The 23,921-nt window shown below is 30.2% G+C and overlaps 2 protein-coding genes across 4 annotated transcripts; one reads left to right on the top strand and one right to left on the bottom strand.

Moving 5' to 3' along the window:
• Positions 1-10,782: 10,782 nt before the first annotated feature.
• On the bottom strand, positions 10,783-13,816 carry LOC141686626 (cinnamoyl-CoA reductase 1-like). 3 transcript variants are annotated; one of them, XM_074491661.1, is made up of 8 exons: positions 13,689-13,816; positions 13,255-13,409; positions 12,995-13,180; positions 12,702-12,870; positions 12,415-12,566; positions 12,076-12,160; positions 11,061-11,186; positions 10,783-10,962 (listed from the first exon to the last, which is right to left on the bottom strand). In XM_074491661.1, the coding sequence occupies exons 1-4, from the start codon at positions 13,807-13,809 to the stop codon at positions 12,826-12,828; spliced, it is 507 nt and encodes a 168-aa protein (XP_074347762.1). In that variant the 5' UTR covers positions 13,810-13,816; the 3' UTR covers positions 10,783-10,962; positions 11,061-11,186; positions 12,076-12,160; positions 12,415-12,566; positions 12,702-12,825. The 3 variants fall into 3 exon arrangements, with proteins under 3 accessions (XP_074347762.1, XP_074347760.1, XP_074347761.1); XM_074491659.1 differs by having other exon boundaries at positions 10,784-10,962; positions 12,373-12,566; XM_074491660.1 differs by lacking the exons at positions 10,783-10,962; positions 11,061-11,186 and adding an exon at positions 11,462-11,799 and having other exon boundaries at positions 12,373-12,566.
• Positions 13,817-16,957: 3,141 nt separating this feature from the next.
• Positions 16,958-23,913, top strand: LOC141684636 (transcription factor EMB1444-like). Its single transcript, XM_074489705.1, has 11 exons — positions 16,958-17,990; positions 18,741-18,896; positions 19,255-19,339; positions 19,446-19,487; positions 20,142-20,201; positions 21,205-21,309; positions 21,450-22,619; positions 22,694-22,795; positions 22,998-23,138; positions 23,310-23,435; positions 23,531-23,913. The coding sequence occupies exons 1-11, from the start codon at positions 17,896-17,898 to the stop codon at positions 23,609-23,611; spliced, it is 2,163 nt and encodes a 720-aa protein (XP_074345806.1). The 5' UTR covers positions 16,958-17,895; the 3' UTR covers positions 23,612-23,913.
• The last annotated feature ends 8 nt before the right edge of the window (positions 23,914-23,921 follow it).

The raw sequence follows: 23,921 nt of genomic DNA, 5'->3' as shown, positions 1-23,921 counted from the left end.
CAACTGATTCAGATAAAATTTATCCAGGAAATCTCGCATCTGATATACTTGGTTTAGTTATGATAAGAGTTGATTAATATTGTTGTAATGTTTATCATGTAAAATATACATAACAAGGATTATCTTAGTCTCTGTACTCTGATACATTTATAAATAGTATTGATCTGATGTAAATATTTCATCAATAATACAATACCCAATTCGAGTCTGCAGTACTTGTTTTGTTAATCCTACCTATAGAGTGACACTGCATTAGCTCAGTTCACACTCTTTACATGGCTCAACGATGCAAGTATACTCAAAAAAATTATATGCGACTGTCACAACAAATGTTAGAGCAATCTGTTAGTTAAGTATTTATGAAAAGTTGCATAATTGACTTCTAATAGTATCATTCTGATGGGCTGGTTTTTTCTTTTGTTCGCAGATTTCATCTAATCTGCAATTGCAATTCCAGTGCAAATGGTTCAATGCACACTTGAGTCATCGATAAACATCGTACAGTTCTGCTGGAAATGCCGGTAAGAGCAAATGCCATGTGGAATGACGTCGCTTGACACCCTAGTTAGCACTCCATTGGAGTTGAGAGTTGAGGGATGCCATTGTGTTCTCAATGGTGCATAAAATATCATTTCTCTAATATATTTCTATTAAGTTTTTTTATTTATTAAATTAATGAAGTTGACATCTTGGGATGCCAATCATTGGAGTGCTTTTTGAAAAAATGATGCTAAAAATGATATGAAAAAAAGGGAATTTAAAATATAATATTTTTAATTATGTGCGCGAAGTTGGCACCCTCCATTGAAGTTATCTAAGTATACTTGTAGCATGCTCTTATTTTCTTTTTCTTTTTCAATTATTCTTGGTGTTGCAGGTATTGGTGCATTGGTGTTGTTTTACCATCTCTCAGGCAAGTAAACAGAAGCCTGGAATCATTTTTTCCAGAATATTGATTTCCATAGTTCCAATTCCAAATCCTGCACACTTCTCAATAAATATTCAATATAAAAATAATCTTGATCTAGCCCTGAAGGATTTCAGGCAGTGATACAACTTATAAGTGAATACAAGAGCTGACATAGGCTCTTCTTAAGGGTCATTTTCATTATGAAGAAATCATTTTGAACATGACAATCCATACATGCATGGAAGAGAAAGTTCTTGGGCCGGACGGCCTGGACCTTCTCTAAAATCCTGTTTTATCGTCCAACTGGTAGCGATGTATCGTGAGGGTGGTAACATTATCATGCATGTGTTGCCTCCCACTCATGAGTCCAAAATGGCCCCAAGACCCAAGTCAAAATGAGTCCACTCATGAGTCCAAAAATGAGTTAAATCAAAGTACATTACCAAGAACTTGTTATGGTTGCATATTAAGAGAAGATGTAATTTAAATACAGTCTCTGGGAATACCAATTGTGCAACTTCAGTTTTCACCAACTTCTAATCAAAATGACAATCACAACATAGGATACCCTGATTCTAGTGAATTTTCATTCATTTAGACAGCTAATCTTTCATCAGAAGTGGCATTCTTCATCACAATGCATGTTCAACAGATCACTAAACACTGGATTACACACACAAAAGAAACACTAAACACTGTGTTTTATTTTTTGCCGTTAATATTGACTTTTAAGTGTACATATGATCTTGAATATCAATTATCACTCATTGCCAAGAAGACTATAAGGACTCACCTCATAGATTATACACTGTACATGTTTGTAAAAAGCCAAGCTACCATATCTAAATACCATGATACTGTTTCAGTATAACTGTATAACAATCACACATAACAAACACCACATATATCGCATCTATAATCTGCCTTGTATAGTTTTATAAGAGTATCTCTAACCCTAGAACCTAAAACTGTTAGCTAAAACAAGCTTAGCTAAAATTTTATTGAATCTTTAAGCACTTTTACTTCAGTGATAATAGCATTAGCTATATTCAATTTTTTTTATTAAATTCAAATATATATTAGTGAAAATAAAATTATAATATTTAATAAAATATATTTAATGCTAATAGTAGAACATTTTTATATTTATGTCAATAGTAAAATTTATAAAATAAAAATAGATATTTATTAAGATTGATTGAAAATATAATAACATAATTAAAAATAAATGAAAAAACAAACATTACTACACATAAATTAAATATATGATGAACTAAAATATATCTTTTATATAAGAATTTTTATAAATTTAGTTAACAATAAAATAACATTTTTATACTTAACATTACATAATATTTATTATGTTCTAAATAAAATATAAATTATGCATCTATACATATAATAAAATAATGATGAACATATATAAATAATTTTTATATTATATAATATATACATATACACCCCTACTTATCAACTAGTTGTACAAACCTATTTTCACACACCATTAAAATTACATAAAAATAAAAATAGTAACACCAAAAGATATCTAGCATCTATGATTTCAACTTGCTGATGAAAAAAGAGTTAGATACATAGAAAAATAAGGCTGAAAATGACGTGCAATAATATAGAGGACGGGAACAGGATCAATAAATATAGAAGATCAAAACCGGATAACTATAATTTTATTTAACAGGTAGCTAGGTTGACTACGGTTGGAGATGCTCTAAACTACCTAAAGTAGGAGAGAGGAAGAGGTAACAAGAATGATCAAAAGGGTGGCGTCATAATTGTAAATTTATAAGTGCAGATTCATATGAAAGTTGACATTAACCCTACTTTGTCCATTTTTTGTTTGTTAAATTTGCACAATAATTATCTCATTCAAGAAGAGATAAGAAACCATATAATGGACTCACTCAACGACGCATTAATAATTTGGTTTCCATTCGATTATGCATACACATAATTTCGATTAAGAAAGCTGAGAATATTGTTGTCCCTTTGTCGATCTGTGTTTTGGATCCATCTCCTAACAGACTCTCCACGATTTACTGAGTTTTTTTACTAATCTATATTTCAATGAGTTTGATTGAAGGTGCTTGTTCAAAATTTGAAATTGCACGACATTTTCACCATTTTACTAGTAAATATAATTTGTCGATATTGACCATTTATCACATATATTCTTATAATGTTTCTACTATATTGTATCATTATCAACGAGATCCTAACAAAGTGATTGTCTATATACTATTAGTCACATGTTTAATTTCTCCTATCCTAAGTAACTGCAAATTTGCATACATTGTCAAATACCATGTACATGACTTATTGTTTGCATCACCATTCACTAATTAGCTAAGTTTGATGATAAATCCACAATAGATAAATATGGGTACTATATATTTGCAAGTAGTAGCCCTACGAATTCTTGGAATCATATTATCTAGAGGTCTACCTATAGCTAGCTGAAATTTTTTGACCCTAAAATAAAATATCATTACTTTTAATCCTACTTTGATTATTCTCCAAATCTATGCCAAGATACACATAATCAGTTTAATGATTTATAATCCATATATACTGTAACATAACACAAATAGTAACTGAGAGCAGCCAATTCAAAAGCTTGTTTTGATACAAGTTACCTTGGTACGTGAATATTAATTATTGATAATTAGACATGTAATCATGGTTACTTTATTATGCTGTAAATAACTTTTAATTTGGGATTAGAAATCAATAGCATGCAATTATCACTTGAGATCACACTGATCACACTGCTAATGTGAATCATTGTGACATACTGATGAAGATGTTGAGTTGGTACTGCACAACTAGGATAACTATGTTTTCATCGACGATTTTTCTGGTGTATTCTTGTTCACACATGTTAAGTTTCAAAAATTATAGATTTTGACATCAATTATTAAAAAGTAGTAACCGATCAAGATGAGATAAATTAATGAAATTTAATGTTTTTTGTATCGGCCACACTTGTAAAATCCAAAATCGAATTTAACGACCGATATAAATTCTGTCGAAGTCATCCTATTTTTAGTGACTAAAAAATGGTCGCTTAATGCTGTCGTAAGCGGCCACTATTTGTGGCTAAAATATGTCCCAAATTATACTACATTTAGTGACAATAATTAGTGGTTGCCAATATTAATTACCGCGATTAGTAGCTAAAACTCGTAATTTTTAACTGATAATTGGGACAGAATGTTGTCTCTAAAGGTGATCGCAGTTTTAGCGACGATAGTTTAGTCACAAAAAGTTGTAACTATCACTAGCGACGAATTTCTGTTACAGAAATAGTCACTGTCACGTTAAACAATGTCAAGTCACTACCAATTTAAATTGACGATCGGATCGCTATTAAAACGGTCGCCAAAAGACTTTTGTTACAGAATTCAGTTACGGATAAACAATCCTGATCTAGTAGTGCACTAGAAAAACCGTCTCATCATTTCTTACTTTTCTTACCAGCCGCGCAGGTTGGTGATTAAAATTCGACCCGTTGAATTAATAGTAAAAATATACAGGAATGAAAGTTGGACAAGGGCTAATAATGGCTCTCAAATGCCACTCAATTGAAAATAGGTTGGCTGGTAGTGGCTACGAAATTAACATGACAAACAAGGCCAAGTGACCATATAAAGAGGACAATGGGAATTGAGGTGTGTCACAACTTTTACTAGTAAAATCATTGGTGGAAAGAGCTAAAAATAAAGGGTACAAAATAATTAGGGTTTACAGTATTTTTTTTCTAAAAGGGCATTGATGTGTAAATGAGAAGATAGGAAGATGAGAAACAAATAATCTTTACTCATGGATCATGTTGTTGGCCACATTGACTCTTACCATTCAAAATCACTCATTTGAATTTACACTTTTTATGAATGTTATCTACATACTTTTTCCATTCAATTTTTTTTTAAAAAAAAAATAGGTTTCATTGGTGTATTTTATTTCATTATTTTTCTTGATTTTATTCCAAGAAAATTGTTAGTAAGGTTTCTCTAAAAAAATTGTAATTCCAGATCGTATTACAATATTGTTAAAGGTCGTTTGTAACTTAATATAAATATTTTTTATTATGGTAAAATGGGCATTGGATTAGACTAATTCTCACTAAATAATGTCCTCGTAACCACTGCTATTTGAAAAAAGTTCAAAGATAAATTTATTGAAATCTGTCCCAAGACCAACCTTAAGATAAACTAGGGAATTTTGTCCGCTCGCTCTTAATAAATTTTTACTTTTTAAAATTATTTTAAATTCTATAATTATATTAAAATATTGAGAGAGGTGTTGATATTTTCTTTCTGTTTTTTGTATTGTTCAATTTTTCAGTTGATAAATATCGTTTACTTGATTTTTATATTTTTTAAATATTATTTACGTGAACTTTTAAGTTTATACACAGTTTTTTACGTGGATATATTTTTTGACGTATATTGTAAAAATGTATTTAACACATTAAATATATGAATTTGAACTCAATATTACTCCGCATCGCCTTACAGTGACACCTCGTACTTTATACTTTCAAAAACTAAAAAATGTAATTATTTAACAAAAATATTTTTTAATATCTGTTAAATTGAAAATCACAATGTTACACCTTAATGTATAAAATCTGCAAAATGTAAAATTAGAGCATTAAGTTTACGCGAATTTTTCAGTTTATAAACATTTTTCACCCGGATATTTTTTTTGCATATATTGCAAGAATATATTTAACACATTAAATATATTAACTTGAACTCAATATTACTCGGCGTCGACTTACGGAGACACCCCGCAGCTTAAACTTTGGAAAAATTAAAAAATATAAATACTCAACATAAATCATTTTAAAATTCTGTTAAACTGAAAATCACAATGTTATAGCTTAATGTTTAAAATCTGAAAAATGTAAAAATTAGAGCATTAAAATAAAAGTCAATTGTTTAGCTAATGAAGAATTTTTTTACAAAAATTCGTTTTAATATTTCCCGACGGCGTCGTAGGGTGGCGCATCGTAGTTTAATCATTATAAAATTAAAATATTAAAAATTGTAAAAGTAAGGTATATGCTTAAATTTTTAAGTTTATCAAATAAACATTTAAAAATTTTAAATAATAGAAAATTACATGATCTCCACTAATAACACTTGGTACTCCACCGTTAAGGACACTTGATACTTCACCGAGAAGGAGTTTTACCTACTACAATATTTATCAGAATCATAATACACCAGATTTACCTACGCTATATATCCACACACATTGTTATTACAATTCTTTTTTCATTTTGAACCCTGATATTATTATCATAACAATGTACATATGTAACATATTTACACATTAATATTTCTATCTTTTCACTTATACCTATTACTCTTTTTGGCATTATTAGTGATTCAAAAACCATATTAAAAGATAATTCTCTCGATTATGTATATTAATTTTCATATATTTCATTGAGTCTAATTATTACTCGACGTCGCCTCACGGCGCCGTCTCACATTTTGTATAAGATAAATTTATATGGTTAAAGAGGAAGCGGGGGGCGTTACAGTAATTAGTGAGGATTGCGATTGCGAGTGAATTTAGGAACATGCAAATTTAAATGATTTACGTAATACTTTAATTAAAAAATAATTTTATAAAAATAATTTGACCACAATTTCTTTCATGTGAAAATACTAAATCTTGGAGTAATTTGACATTTTTTAAAATCTTCAAAAATTTAAATATTAAAATTTAGGTTTATTTTTAAGTGAAATTTCATTAAATTTTATTAACTTATACTTAAAATATTATTCTTATCATGTTGTTCTTAATATGTTATTATTTCTTATATAAATTATATTGAAGCATGTTTATTTTAAAAATTTTATAAACCATTTTTAAATTGGATCTTTCACGTGCATTAATTTAGCTACCAAGTAAAATTAATAATACGAGTTTGAGTTTTACAAAATAATTTTTTTTACCATAATATAATGTTATTGATGTTACATCAATCCCAAACAATCTTATAAGAAATTATTTTGTAAAATTCAAAATTATACTATTATTTTATAAGAAATATTTTTTTTTGCGTAATTTTCTACTTGTAAGAAATTATTATAAAAAATTACATTCGATAATTTAAATTTAGATCTCATATTCTTATAAGTTTTATACTTCCCCAATATTTTGATAATGGTTAAATGTTAAAAATATAAATAAAATAAAAATATATATAAAAAGAATTAAGCTAATTACTTTGAAAAATAATTAATATATACCTATTGTGAACACATGTAAAATTTATTGATATATGCATAGTATTTTTTTTAAGTATTTTAAATGATTTATGCTACTTAAAATTATTGTTAGTAATATATATTTAATTCAATAAATAGAATTGTTTCATATATTTTTTTCGTCTCATCTTCATTCATTTTTTCAAATAAACACAGTTTACGCAATATTTTTAGTTTATAAATGTTGTTTACGTAATTTCTCAGTTGAACACTAAAACAACATTACTCTTTTAACGCTTATATTTTAACGGGAATAATATTTTTGACATATGTTACAATAATATATTTAAGGGACTAACGCAACATTACTTGTAAAATATTACTCCGCGTCGCCTTACGGCGACACCTTGAATGATAACATGTTCACATAATAGCATCAAAGAGCACATCAATAGCATAACCACCGAGAAAAGAAGAATATTCATTACTTTTGTAAAAGAAATTACATTTGAGAAAAATTTAGCAAAAATAATCTCCCACTATTATCTTACAATCTGCATTTATTAAAGTTTTTAAAATTTGCCGTGTAACATAAAAATGTTAGGCACAATATAAATGTCAAGAAACTTATAATAAAAAAAGTTTATAAAACATAACATATAAATAGATATATACTTGAGATCATACGTTCTACTAATATAATAAAACTTAAATTTTATGACATTTTATGACATTAGAATACATAGAATTGACGTAAACTATTCAAAAACACAAGTCTTATTGTGCAATTGTTGCAATCTATATCCATAGATCCTGCTAATGTCCCTGGTCGGCTATATTGCAAACGTGAGCTTCACATGACTACTTCTAATGTTGTCGCATATAGCAGGTGTGGTACTATTTGTAGATCATATTCACAAATGTTAGCATTCATATCTGAAAATATTTTAAAGTGAATAATTTTTACTAAATATTTTGTTAGTAATATATATAATTAATTCAATTGAGAGAGTTGTTAATATATTGTTTTCGTTTCATCTCTGAAAGTTCATTTTTTCAGTAGATAAATATTATTTATACAATTGTTGTAGGTTGTAAATGTTGTTTTTAATACGATTATTTCAGTTGATAGTGGTTCTAACACATTAAACATATAAACTCGAAATCATTTTTTGTCTATTACTTCTCTAATAGAATTAACATATATAAAATTTTGATATAAAATTTAGTTCAATATTACTCGGCGTCGCCTTACGGCGACACCTCGCACTTTAAACTTTGAAAAAATAAAATATGTAAATACTCTACCTAAGATTTTTTAAAATATGTTAATTGACAACCACTATTTTCTTTGATGTATACAATTTGAAAAATTAAACAATTACTCCATTAAAATTATTTTGCTAACGGATTTTTTTATTAAAAAATCATTTTAATAATATTGAAAGTCGTCTTACACTAACACCTCATAATTTAAACATTATAAGATTAATTCTTCAAAAAAAATATTATAAAATTAAAATATTTTTTTCTCGACACAGTTTCTCTAAAAAAATTAAACTTAAATAAAATTACTTTAATTGTTAAAATGTAAATATATACTATAAACAAATGAAAATTATATAGTTATATTCAAAATAGCTGAATTTTGATATACAATTTAGTTCAGTATTACTCGACGTCACTTAGGGCGACACTTCGCACTTTAAATTTTAAAAAAATAAAAAATTTAAATACTCTACATAATTTATTTTAAAAAAATTAATTGACAACCACTATTTTATATTTGATGTCTATAATTTGCAAAAGTAAACATTGGTGCATTAAAATTATTTTGCAACGAAAACTTTTTATTAAAGATTAATTTTAATATTACTAATAGCCACCTTAAACTCACACCTTCAATTTAAAGCATTATAAAATTAATTCTTCAAAAAAAAGATTATAAAATTAAAATATTTCTTTTCTCAACAAAGTTTGATGTAAAACAATTTTAAAATTACATAATTACCTTAATTGTCAAAAGATAAATATATACTATAAAAAATTGAAAATTATATAGTTATATTCAAAATAGCTGAATTTTGATATACAATATAGTTCAATATTACTCGGCGTCGCCTTACGGCGACACCTCGCACTTTAAACTTTCAAAAAATTAAAAAATATAAATATTCTACATAAGTTATTTTAAAATGTGTTAATTGGCAACCACTATCTTATATTTGATGTATACAATTTGTAAAAGTGAATGTTAGTGCATTAAAATTATTTTACTTAAAATTCATTTTAATATTACTGATAGCCACCTTACACTAACACCTCTTATTTTAAACATTATAAAATTAATTTTTCAAAAAAAAATATTATAAAACTAAAATATTTATTCTCTCGACACAGTTTGCAGTAAAAAATTTTAAAATTACATAAAATATAACAATGATTTTGAAATGCAAATAAATATAAATCTTCGAAAATATAAACTGTGTATGCATATATTATTGAAATGCATATAAAATATTACATAAATATTCACTTCCATGAACGTTTATTGTGACATGACAAAATTATAATTAGTATGAAATTATAGGATAATTTTAAAAGTAATAATAAAAAAGCTAATTGTAATTAGTACATATAATAGGATATCCTCGTCATCATATTGTATATACAACATGAAAATCTGCATAGTAAGAATTTGGAATTTGCAAAAGAATTAATATAAGGATATTATGATTAAAGAAAACTACATCTGAAACAAATTGTTATATGCTCAAGTGATTTTTCATCTACTTCATTGAATGCTGATAACATATTTTTGATACCAGAGTAGGTAGATGGTTCATCAATTTTTTGTTGAGCACAGTACACATCATTGTTACTTGACCAAGATTGTAACCGGGAATGTAACAATCTATACTCCTTATACACATTTTTTAGCCCTTATTAATTTATTTCACATTAGAGATTTCCATATCAAAATACATTAGATCTCGTGATCTTTCATAACATTATGTAAGTTTACTTAGTCCAAACTTTTTCATGACATTACTCATATCTTACTACTATAATTCAATTATTGTTATTTAGCTGAATTTTATAATATTTAATCTTTATTACCATCAATTTATTCACTCACTCTTCATATTCACTAATACTATTCACATCCATATACTTAGCCACCTTTACTAACACCTCAAAAGATTAATATTGATAAATTGGTTTAATTATTATAAAGTACATAACTAAAGATAAGAATTTTTACAAATTAATTAATTTTTTAATTTACGAATCCATAGTTATATAAATTTCAAGAATTAATATTAAATGTCAAGTTGATCCAAGTGTCTTTAATATTAATGAAAAATATTTAAATATAAATACAGTACATGATATGGTAAAATATGTTGTATGACCTACATTTACATGTTACATGCAAGAGAGATTAGTTAGCTCTGTACATGAGTGATGTGTAGCGGGAGTTCAGCATAGTGAGCCAGTATTCCTTACTATTGCTACTTACTAAATTATGAACTACTAATATTGCCGGGACTTTAAGCTTACTTTTGTAACTATTACTAACAGAAATGGAGTAATAGTAACGCATCATCAAACAAATTTAAAAAATAGAGGTCAACATCTCTCTGTAAATCAAATATAATACTTTTTTCTTCACATGTCAAAAACATACACTTATAGAGCATTTATACTTAGTTGAGAGAATTAATTGTTGACCCCGGTTAAAATGTATTAAATTTTAGAAATAGTATCTCGTGCTGCAGATGCAACCGTACATCCATCCGGACTCTGCAAGGAAGGTGTAACAGAGTTATAAAAAAATACCAAGTGAAAAGTATTATCGTGTTAGTTATGATTGTAAAAATAGTCCAGAAAAAGATAGTTACATGAGACATGAAGATCACCCTATATGTATGGCCAGTAAGTTCTGCAATCTTGACCATTGATGGGTACTTCCAAAGAGTCAGCTGATTTTGGGTGAAACCATGAGAACTAAGCAGCTCACACTCATTCTTATTCCACATAAAACATACATGTGAGCCAGTGTCAACCGAATTTAAACTATCTCTATCAAACTATCGATTTAATTCATACCATTCTACCATAGGGGCAAGGTCAGCGTATTAGCATAATGTCTTTTCTTCATAATGTAAGGAAAAAAAGAAGGTAAGCGCTTCATGTTTCTAAGAAATTAACACAGATGTACCTCGAGATGAAAAAGGCCAAAGAAGTTTTATTTTGGAAGAACTCAAGTTCCTTTTCCTTCAAAGTTTTGTGTTCCCGAAAATATTACATGCAATCATGTCCCGAATATAAGCATAAATGTTCCTACTAAATACATATCTGTAAAATTCAACTTATTAAATACTAAACATGCCAGAAAATTATTCAACTTATTAAGATCGTGTTATGTAATAATAAAAAATTAACAAATTTTAGCACAATTATTTTATAAAACAAAGCAGGTCAGACAACTATTCAACTTATTAAATACTAAATTTTATAAGTAAAATCACCCAAGTATCTTGAGTAGTGTCCCGTACTGATCAGAAGAGTCCTAAGATCCACTGCTTCAGTTTTGCTATCTGTACTTATAGAGCGACTCTTGCTGAATATAAGTTCATACTGGCAAGGATCAAAGAAGACAAATGAATACAGAAAAATCACATGAAAGTATGTTTCAAAAAAATATATTCAACCAGATCCATTTATTCCATTCTAATATTTTTCAGAAATTTCAACCATTTGTTCCTCAAAGTGTGGTATAAAGTGTGGTCGGCATCTAATATTTTTCAGAATTTTCATAAGCCCTCAACCTCTTGTTCCTTACCGAATTTTCAAAAGAAGCAGAAACTGTTACAATTATTATAGTATAATAGGAATCATATGAATATCGGATACCTGAAAGAGTAGAGACAGTCTTCACAGTTTTCATGGTCTTCCTCTTATCTTTGACATCTTGCACCTCCAATTTCAGAATGAATTTCTGGTGAAAACAAAAATAGGAAAAGCTCTATCTTTATACCAGTATACAATCTACTTGCAAACAACCATCAACTTAATATCTATTATGTGTTCAACCATATAAAAATAATCAAGATCAGTTATTAGGATTATACAAAGGATGTAGTTAATGATTAATCAGCAAAGTATCTCTAAACGTTTGCCTATATACACATGTATGTGTAACCAGATTACCAAACCGAGTTGACATAAGTCTTGGTTGAGCCGGTGAGGTACTTGAGAATATGAACGATGCTGGCATTTACAGTGGGCTGCAGCAATGGACCAAGCACCAGAACTGGACTGATCACCGCCATGTCTACTCCTCTTTGTTTTGCCTCCTCCCAGGCAGACTTTTCTTTCACTGCTTCTCCGTAGCAGTACCAATTCTGCATAATAAAATTCAATTTACAACCAAATGAACTAAACCTACTGATTTATCAATTTACACATATGAAGCTAATGATTAATCAGCAAAGTGTCTTTGAACGTTTTCTTATATGCATTTAGTGTAACCAGATTACCAGACCGAGTTGACATAAGTCTTGGCTGAGCCGGTGAGGTACTTGAGAATATGAACGATGCTGGCATTTACAGTGGGCTACAACAATGGACCAAGCACCAGAACTGGACTGGTCACCACCATGTCTACTCCTCTCTGTTTTGCCTTCTCCCATGCAGACTTTTCTGCCACTGCTTTTCCGCAGCAATACCGGTTGTGCATAATAAAAATCAATTTACAACCAAACGAAATAAACCTACTGGTTTATCAAGATGTTATACTAAAAAACGGATCAGGACACTAAAGTTTAATTACCTTGATGGATTTGCAGAATTCAAGATCACTCCGACAATCTTCATTAATAACCTCATCAGGGCCTTTGTTAAGGTACATGTAAACTGCACCAATTGATGAAGTGAAGACTACTCGTCGTACTTTTCTTTTCGCGGTTGCAACAATCACATTTATGGTTCCAATAATAGCTAGTTCCACCATTTTTTCCTGCACACATAATGTCACCACCATTATCAGGCCAAATCATTATCGAAATCTTTAAAAATTAAATATGCACGTACATGATCATCGGTGACCGGAGAAGCAGAGTGGAAAACACCATCACAACCACTAATGGCATTGCATAAACTCTCATAATCAAGAAGATCAGCTATGCATAATGTCAATCTATCTTTTGCACCTTCCAGCTCTCTTAAATGACCATTCTTCAGTTCATCTGATAAAAATACAAACCACATAAGTACTCAATTTTTTGTAACTGAGATGTTTGAGATTTAAAATCAAATAGTTGGTGTACATACCTTCATTCGTGATTCTATAACCACTACTATAGAATTAATCAACTCATAGTTATCTTCTGCCTAAACTAATATATGTACAGAATAATAGTACAAACATATTATCAATATAAAAACAATACTAAAATTACATAAGAAATGAGTGTAGAGACGAATTAAATGAAAAACAAAAAAAAGAAGAAATATGATGTACTAACCGGTTTGATCATTGTGTTGCATTAGCAAATGAAACTCAATTAAATTCTGCATGTGACCTGCAAAAAGGAAGAGAGAAAATGAGATTCTGAGATTTGAAATTTGAGAGAAGAAGAGTAACATACGTGTATATCAATCTAATTTAACTCAATTTAGAAATCAAGGAGTGATAATTTCCATAGATAAGTAATTTGAAATTCAAATTTAAAAAATATAGTAAATAAAGGAGCAGATCATGCATGATTTAATTTTGTTGGTTTTACTGATAATGAGGAAGTTACCAAAATATGAGAGAGATGTGGAGGAGATTGATCGAGAGAGAGAGAAAGAGAGTATAACAGACCAGAGACAATTATGCACGATTTGATTTTGGTAATTTTTTTTACCCATGGGTAAATTAAGAAGTAGTTATTAAGATATATATATGTGAGAAAATCATGCAAATCTTTTCTTAAATAAGATGTTTAAATTTTAAAATTCAAAAAATTTCCATGTTTAGTGTGTTGATGGGTAAACTTATATGGATATATCAATGGATATATATATTTTATACTTAATATGGGTCATGGGTAAATTTATTTACCTATTGGGTAAATTTTATGGATATATCCATGGATCTAGTGATTTTATACTTAATATGGATTATGGGTACCCATTTGAAAATGGGTAAATTAAAAAGTAGTAATTAAGAATATACAGATATAAAAGTGTTTTAATCTATATGTTTTCTTATAGACTTGTTCCGCAATATTTTCCCCTGCACAATTTTTGTAAAACTATCAGTTGAATCTTTTGGAATATGTAAAATTTCTGAGAATGAAATTATGTTGTTTTTACTATGACAAATGTAGTGGTGCGGTGTACAAACGATTCACTCGGCCGCTTTTACATCTCACAATTGAACTGCGTTTTCTGGATAATGATGAAATGTAAATTAATTACGGATACATTTTTTTACTAATCCTTTATTCGCAATTTGAATACGGTTTGAAATTTATAAAAATCGTAAATCGATAACTTTAATCACAAGTTACAATATATTATATATATATACATATATAACTAGACAGGTGAAATTATAATTTATATTAGTATAAAAATTAATTAATTATACACGCATTTTTTATTTAAATTATGCTCATATTTTTAAGACTTCTTCTTTTTTGCTAAGCTTTTTTAATATTTTTTTCTCTTTTAATAAAATTCTAACTCATAAGTTCTAGAGAATTTATCAAAAATACCAAATTTTCTAATTTTTTTGCGATTTTACTATCTTCTAATTTTTTTGCAAAAATACGGAATAAATTAAAATCAACCAGATATGCAACTAGTTGAATAACAATATTTTTAGACTTAAGTATTTTTCAAAAAAGCCCTAAATTTTAGACCCAATTACATATCCACTACCTTTATTTACCCGACATTCATTATATGTTCAATGAATTTTGATGTCTTGGAAATAGATTAGAGACTCAAAATATCATTATGATATTAATATGATAGAATAGTGATCTTTCAAATAATATTGTATTGAAAGAAGTATTTATAGACTCAAAATATCACTTTAATATTATTATAATAGAATAATGATCTTTTTAAGTACTGTCGTATTTGTAATAATACTATGATTGTATAGTGACCTTTTAATTAATATCATATATTGAATTAAGTATTTGACTGCTAGACAAACCTCGCCTGAACTTTATAAAGTTCCGAGAAACCATGTCAACTAGTCTCATTTGGTATGCTTAGTATTCTCAATATTTTGTCATTTGATCTGGTTATTTTCATTGAACAAGGGTTGATTCAACAAAAACTCAGCCATTATACTAATTACTCGCAGATTATGTATTGAATGTCGTTCAACATTAATATAAGTTTTAAAATGGGGTTAATTATCAAGTATGTCACTTACTGCATCCAAATGAAATATCATTTTATCGTTAGTCTAAATTCTTTAAAATATTATATCTTGAATTTCACACATTTTTTATGAATAATATTACATGTAAATGAAAGATTCTGAATTCTAATATTTTAGATAATATTTTTAGATTTATAAAAATTTATCTACTATTTATTTTTATTTAAATAAAATAATAAAAAAACTTTAAAATAAATTGTTGATAAAATTTTAAAAATCTAATAATATTATCTAAAATAGTATAATTCGGAACCTTTTATTTGGATGTAATATCATTCTTAAAAAATGTGCGATACTCAATATATAATACTTTTATAAATTTCGATTAACGATAGAGTGATATTTTTGATACAAAATTTTAAATCAGTGACTCATTTGAGTCAGTTTTGTAATCAGTGACTCATTTGATACATTTAGACGCAATGAGTGACCTACTTGATAATTAACCCTTTTAAAATGTCTTACAAAAGGTTGAACACATTTTCAATCTGGATCTGAAATCCGAACCCGACCGGGTCTACCGATCCAAGACCCGAATCGGACCGAACATAGCCGGTTCGGTCCCCGATTCTTAAAATTGAAAAAAATCCGGTATTCGATTCAGTCCGGTCCAACACCTCAAAAAATCCGGTTCAGGCCTGAATGAATCTGAATTCATCTATATTATTATTTTACCTTAATCTTATGTCTCGAAAGATCATATATAAATATTTAATATTACACATATCATATTTTAATAATCCAAATTAATAGGTGATACATTAATGTAATAAAATAGATTGATATTACACTCTAAATTACTAAACTTCGCATTTCATCTGATAAAATATTGAATTCATATATTTAAAAGTTAATATTTAATTTTAAAATAATAAGATATGTATCATTTTTAAATTTTTATTATCGTACGAAAAAAACTTTTTTATCTATATAAATTTGAAAGAAAATTTAAAAATAAATTATAAAATTAAAATTTTAAATAAATATCAATTAAACCGGTCCAAACAGGTCTTTTCCCAAAACCAGATAGAACCGGTATGTTCTTCGGTACGTAATTTAAAACAATTCAATTTCGATCCGGTCCAATATTGATCCTTTATGCAGCCCTAAATATGTTATTTCAATTTAAAGTAATTTTTCATGTTTTATATAAAGTAATTGAACCCTAAATTAAACCGTATTAACTTTAAATTCGCAAACTAAATTATACATGCACACACGGTGGTAACAAAAAAATCAACCGGTGCACGGGTTCAACCGATATAATTTCAACACTTGAAGGGGCTTAAAGGGGTGCGTACTACACATTCGAACACAAAGCTGTTACCTTAAAAAGTTGTCCCAACTAAACAAGTAAAATCACATCCCCTCACACTACTCTCATAATAGCTTTTTCTTTTTACATCAAAATAAACAAACCCCCATTTGTTTATTTACTAATTACTGCAAATCTTGTAAAACAATGGTGGGGAGTTGAAATTTGGTGGCTCAAGATTCTCTTGGTTCCAATCCAAGCCACTGTAAGTTAAAGCAAACAGAAATAAAGCAACCCCTCTACAAATGATTAATATTGTTAACAAAAAGTTTAGATTTTTACAGTCATTAGTCAAAAAAGTTGTTATTTTTCTGTCTTGCCATTGTCTTTTTCTTTATAAAAGCTTAATCTTTGCTTATCTTTAACTCATATACAACCGATTCTTGCTTCTTTTTCATTCATGTCGACTGATATTCGATAAATTTACCATCTTTAGATAAACCCCATTTAGATAAATTGTTCTTGAATATAATGGGTAGAATTTATATAGATGATCTTGGAACTGATAGTTAAGTTTGAGGGGGTTAAAGGGTTGGTCTTGCTTTGTTGTTTTAGTTGGTGATTCTTGTTAAGTTATAGCATTGTTAATTTAGTTTTTGATTAGTTTTCGGGTTAAAAGAATTTTATAGTTTGCGATATATATGGCAAGATTCTTGATTACAGTAGTTTGTGTGGAGATTTCAGTGATTGATCATTTTGGTTTGGTGAAGTTTTAGGGGGATTTTTATTTGGTGTTGGGGTATAGGGTTTTAAGTTTTGGGTAAGATGGGGATGGACGGTTTGTTGCTTCCCACGGTAGGACCACCAATTAAGAGGAGAGCTGGGCTGCGGAGGAAGCAAGCAGGAAGAGGTTCTTACAGAGGTAGCTAGGGTATTTGGAGTCCGATAATATTTGTGGGGTTTATTTAATTTAACCTGGTGGGGCGATTTTTAAGTAGGGGTTTTTAAGGTTTCTTGATTTTTGGAGAAAATGGGTAGTCAGTTACGCCAAGCACTCAAGAGCTTGTGTTCTGGCACTTGCTGGAATTACGTGGTCTTTTGGAAATTTGAGCATCGAGCCCAAATGTAAGTTGCATAAATATTTGGCCCTTTTTGTTCATATTTTGCTTGTCCCTGTATTTTTCTCTGTGATTTTGCTTACCGTGATATACTGGTTTTAATCTTCTCAACTCTTCCTCGAATGATTTTTGGGTTGATTGGCAAAATTTAGTGTGCTTTTATATATGAGTATTTCTTGAAGTAGCTATTACAATGTCCATCAGCTCAAAACAAAATAAAAGGTTACCATGTCTAAGATCACGTGATTGTGAATATCTTTCAGGTGTTCTGTATCTAAACTACAAGTAATTTGTAGTTGGACAAATTTTCTTTAATAAAGATCCAATGATGTAGGTTTTTCGTTAAGGATTTTCTGCTGCCTAACTGATCTCTTCTTTTTTATCAGAGATTGCTCTTTAGCTTCATGCATTAAAGTGTATGTATGAAGTGACTGTTTATGAGTTTTCTTGTTGCCTCTGACCCTTCACGTAGCAGACCCAATTCTCATTTCAAATTCAAATATCCATGCTAAACTTAATGGTTCTGGCTTTTTTCCATTTACCAAATATTTTATTCTATATAAGAGGGAAGTTCCAAGACCATTCTCATTGAGCAAAAAAGAGTATTAATATTATTACTAAATAATTTGATTCAGGTATACTATATTCATTTGTAGTGTTTGAATTTTATAATTTAGGACACACATAAATTGGTGTTTGTCCTTTGAAATATTAAGTTTTAAGTTTCTTCTGTATTATTGAACTGGAATATCTACAGGGTATTGAAATGGGAAGATGGTTACTATGACAACCATGAGCAACCCGATGCTTTACAAAAAATAGCTGGCTATTCCTATGATGCACAATCTTCGCGTGACTCGCTTGGGTTGGCTGTGGCAAAGATGTCACTTCATGTATACTCACTTGGGGAAGGGTATTACTTTGTCTTCAATTCATAAGCTTTCAGTAGCATGCATGGAATTCTAATTTCATGGGCATTTTTTTTTAGTTTCCTTGTTACTTTTTTGGGAAGATTGTGCTCTGTGGATACTGTTTAAATTCTAAAATCATCCTAGTTGCTAATTATTTTCATCGTCAACTCCAGACATCTCTGTATTCCATGTTCAAGTGTTTGTTGATTTGAAAACCAATTAAAATTTGGAATCATTTCTCAATTTTACTTGTGGTTTTTGGAATTGATTCTTGCATGCTCTTACCATATCTGTTTTACTATACTTCATCATGTGAAACTTAACAGTCAATCTTGACATTTGTTTGTATTACTATAACAGGATTGTCGGAAAGGTTGCTATGACTGGTAAGCATATGTGGATTTCAACAGATAAGCATGTACTAGATTCGTGCTCCTTGCTAGAGGTGAGCATTAGTTTTAATAGGTTTAGGTGGAAAGTGGAAACAAGTATGATGATCTGAACCCAATATAATGTTGCATCAGTACTTACAAAGTTTTGTAATATTGCAGTACTCTGACGGGTTGCTTCCTCAGTTTTCATCTGGGATTAGGGTCTGCCTTCTCTCCTCGTTCTAGTTCAACCTTTCTAATGTAGATAGTACATTGCCTTTATAGTGTTTAGCGTTTGAGAAGGGCGTGATATGTTTCCTATTTAAGTTACTTCATCACGCTCGTGCACATCACATCAATGAATCTCTTTGTTTTCAAACTTGGATACACGATAATTACTGCAAAATCACAATTTCATTCATAAGAAAGAGGTATACCGTTGGTGTATATAAAGGCATCATTTGCGGTGGACTAAATTTTCTGATGATTTGTAGCTGGTAAAATTTGTAGCATTCTTTGGTGGTACAAATAATAGATGGCATTTAAAGTTAAGTTTAGGAATCAGGATCCAAACACATTATATGGTATCTAATGTAGTGATCTGTCGAACTATATTATTATCTCTTTGGAATTCACTTGGATTACTCTTTATTCATTGAAAGGATTCAGGCTTTCTGTATGTAATAAACGAAGTTCAAATGTTTGTTTCTATATGTTCATCTAGTTATCCTGCTTTTATATTTATGTAGGTGTTCACTCTTTATCCACTTTAATTTTGCAAGATTACGCGGTCTCTTTTCTTTGACAAGTTGAATTGTGTTACTAAGTTTTCTTATCAGGTGCTACATGAAGTGAATTTTTTTCTTTACTATGCAGACTATTGCTGTTGTGCCTGTTGTTCCTCATGGAGTTGTACAGCTTGGCTCTTTAGATATTGTAAGCTGACCTCATTTTCTGCATATTAAAAATGTATTCACTGCACAATTTTTTGATATGATTCTCGGAGAGGGAGTCCCACGACTCCCACCTATCATAGATTTTATGATTAATAGACTTCGTAGGATGTATCTCGAATTGCGAAGAATCCTGTATGGAACCATTGGAAATATCCTACAAGATAATGTAATATATATTAAATATTAAATTAAGTTTGATGTTACTACTTTATAGATTTAAAAAAAAACTATAGGGATTTTACTAATGGGTCCCGATTCATAGCAAGTGATTGTTGCACTTTTCCGTACCATGGTTATTTTACTGCGTTATGGTGTAAAGCAGGGTTTCTAGGGTAAAATGCATGGAAGGTTCATTTTTTAACGTAAGGTGGCTAGTTACCACGGTATTGTTTGTTGTCAAAATTGTTTGATGTGGACCACTGCTCTTTACTTATTCTCACTTGAATATTTAAGAAGTTTTTTGAGCTAATAGATTACATAAAAATATTTGATAATTGTCATAAATATTTAAATTTTATGATGCTTTTCACCGATTCAAGAACCGTGCCCTTTTATATAATGGAGTTCTCGTAATGGTCCCCCTGTGATTATGATTTTTGACTTTTCCGATTGGTACCATTTTTTATAGTATTGTGTTTTCGAAACACAATACAGTTAGAGAGTAGGTAGTGAAGATTAGACGAGTATGATAAATATACTAAGTTGTTTGTTACTTGTGGAGAAGAGGAATATTGAACTGATTTAATCTTCATCTTTGTTCTAATATAGTTAATGACAGTCAATGAGTATCATACTTTGACAAACAATAAGAGTAAAGACTAACAAGTCAAAAATTTAGGTGCACGGTGAATAAGTCAAAAGTATGAAATGCTACCATCGAAAAAAGTCAATACTACGATGGTACCATTGAGAACGTCACTTATATAATTACGTTCTTCTCTAATAATTTTTCTTCTTTTCTCACCTTAATGGGAGAGGTGCAGATTGATGAAGACCTGATGCTGGTCAATCACATCAAAGATAATTTTTTTGATTTTCAAGCTCCTTTATCAGGACATCATAGTAGTATAGACAGTTCCTCATGTTTGGTAACACTCTTTCTCTAGCACTCCCTCTCTTTCACAGACAAAATAAAGCTTTTACTCTATGCACAATAGAGACACCAATGCATGCACCAATTTCAAATGCATTTCTTTCTATACTCACGTGTTTCTTTACTTCTCTTCAGTCGAGTGTATCTACTAGAACTTCACTTTCAAGAATGTATCATCATTGCGTAAGCAATGCAGACAAGGCTTTGAAGAACAAGGGGAACATGTGGTCTCCTGCGGTTCCGTCTCTTGAAATACCTCTTCATCATTCTTATACTGTTCCAGTAGCTGATGTTCATTCCAGGAAGATGGCACCAATTGTCAAAAATTATGAGCCTGAATACACGGTCTCGGGGGTTGGTGAGACTTCAGTAGTACAACCATTTGCATCTATGGATAGGCAGAAACAAGTAGACGGCCAATTGGCAAGTGAGAAGATACCTGATGGGCAGACTAGTGGCATTAGGGATGTGGGAGTGGTATCTGAATCTGAAGACAATGATACTCCATCTCTATCTAATAGCCATTGTAACAAATGTAATCTGTATAATACTGCATTTGGGGTAAATATGTCATGCCTTCCTTCAGCTTTCCAACATACTGCAACAGGCAATTATTATAGTGGGTTGCTGGTTGCACCTGAATTTTCACAAGAGAGTCAAGAATCTTTGGTAAACACATCAGAGTTGAAAGCAAAAACTAATCATATGGACGCCTGCGAGACATGTTTTAGGTTTACTGCTGGATGTGAGTTGTTTGAAGCACTAGGGCCATCTTTTAAGAAACAAGATACTAATTCTCAATGGGAGACGGATAAGACTAATAATGGAGCACTTGTTCAGATATCTGACGGTAGAACGAGCAACAGTAACCATATGATGATAAACAATGGTGCAGAGCATCTTCTAGAAGCAGTTGTGGCCAATGTTTGCCAAAGTGTTTCAGACGTTAAATGTGAAAATTCCAAGTTGAAAACAGTGGAGCCGCTATTGACTGTTGAAAATATACTGGAGCCTTGCATTAGTGATAATCCTACTGTTGGTTCAGCAAATTATTCATATGATCGATCTTCACTTGTTGAGGATTGCTTATCCTTCTCTGAGGTTTATGATAACAAACCATTAAAAGGAATCTCATCAGCAAGTCCAAGTACATGTAGTGAACAGCTAGAAAGGCCTCAAGAGCTGACGAAGATGAACAAAAAGAGGTCTAGACCTGGAGAAAATTGCAGGCCTAGACCTAGGGACAGACAATTAATCCAAGATCGTATTAAGGAACTTCGGGACCTTGTACCAAATGGGTCAAAGGTAGTTTCTATCAGCAATATAACATGATTTGTTGTATGGTGTTTACTATGTGCTAAAATGTTTGATAAATACAGTGCAGCATTGATTCTCTTCTGGAGCGAACAATCAAGCACATGCTCTTTATGCAATGTACGACCAAGCATGCTGACAAGCTTAAAAAATGTGCTGAATCAAAAGTAAGCTTATGGAATTGCCACTCATGTGATCATAATAGTAAACACTTGGACCAAAATTCCCTTGGGAATTCTCACAAATTCGCAATCACTCATTTGATGTGCAAGCACACATTTTTTACACACCTTGTCCTTTTGTAAAGCAGAGAACAGGGTAAATTTCGTTTACGGTCATTCTGGTATTTAATTCCGTGTGATTTTGCAGTTGATTGACAAGGAAACTGGTGTACATGTATCCACTAGTAATGAGCAGGGCTCAAGCTGGGCAGTGGAAGTAGGAAGTCATTTGAAAGTTTTTCCAATAATGATAGAAAACATCAACTTGAGTGGGCAAATGCTGATAGAGGTATGAAGTCCAATGCACTTTGACGTACTAATGGTTAGCATGCACGCATCGTCTTTTATCTAATGTTAGCATGAACCTAGAGCGTTGGCTTCCGAAAGTGCTAATGTTGTTTTATAGAAAGTTGTGAAAGCATTTTATCTTCTTCATGTAAATTTTTGGATTTATATGTAGATGCTTTGTGAGAACTGCAATCGGTTTTTTGAGATCGCGGAGGCAATTAGGAGCTTGGGTATGACAATTCTAAAAGGTTCTACAGAAGCCTGTGGTGGGAAAATATGGATATGTTTTGTGGTCGAGGTATACTTTTACTATGGTTGAGATGTTATATATTTAACATGATTATTTGGCTAAAATAGAGTTGAAGTTCTCTTTCTATTGATGACTATTTGCAGGGACAGAACAATAGGAATGTTCACCGAATGGATATATTATGGTCACTTGTGCAAATACTGCAACCAAAGACTGTCAGTTAAGTGCTGCAACGGATACTGTGTCATTATCATGTAGAAGGAAAGTTGGTTCAGTAGCTGAGCACAGCGCAGACATGTATAGCTTGGGGGGAAAAAGCAATCTGATTGGTAATAGTCTATGTGGATCCAAATCTTGATATCTGTTTTGTGGGTTAATTGTGAATTTTTAGTTAAAGAATTTGAGGCCATCAGCTTGTAATGGTGCAAGTCAACTCATATCTACAAGAAATGTATATCTATGAAGTGTTTTACCACCATTCTCCTGCTGCTACAAGTTGATATAACATGCTGTTTCTATTCTGTTATATTTTGT

Source organism: Apium graveolens, chromosome 9 (assembly GCF_009905375.1).
Source record: "Apium graveolens cultivar Ventura chromosome 9, ASM990537v1, whole genome shotgun sequence".
NCBI lineage: Eukaryota > Viridiplantae > Streptophyta > Magnoliopsida > Apiales > Apiaceae > Apium > Apium graveolens.
The sequence above is the reverse complement of the archived record's forward strand: the minus strand, read 5'-3'. Positions and strand labels throughout refer to the sequence as shown.

Excerpts from the sequence above, each read along its gene's own strand:
- LOC141686626 (XM_074491661.1), bottom strand. The coding sequence starts at position 13,809 with ATGTTACTCTTCTTCTCTCAAATTTCAAATCTCAGAATCTCATTTTCT. Across the intron at positions 13,410-13,688 it reads GCAACACAATGATCAAACCG|ATGAACTGAAGAATGGTCAT; the intron begins GTTAGTACATCA and ends TATTTTTATCAG. Across the intron at positions 13,181-13,254 it reads CTCCGGTCACCGATGATCAT|GAAAAAATGGTGGAACTAGC; the intron begins GTACGTGCATAT and ends TTATGTGTGCAG.
- LOC141684636 (XM_074489705.1), top strand. The coding sequence starts at position 17,896 with ATGGGTAGTCAGTTACGCCAAGCACTCAAGAGCTTGTGTTCTGGCACT. Across the intron at positions 18,897-19,254 it reads GTATACTCACTTGGGGAAGG|GATTGTCGGAAAGGTTGCTA; the intron begins GTATTACTTTGT and ends TTACTATAACAG. Across the intron at positions 23,139-23,309 it reads GTGGGCAAATGCTGATAGAG|ATGCTTTGTGAGAACTGCAA; the intron begins GTATGAAGTCCA and ends ATTTATATGTAG.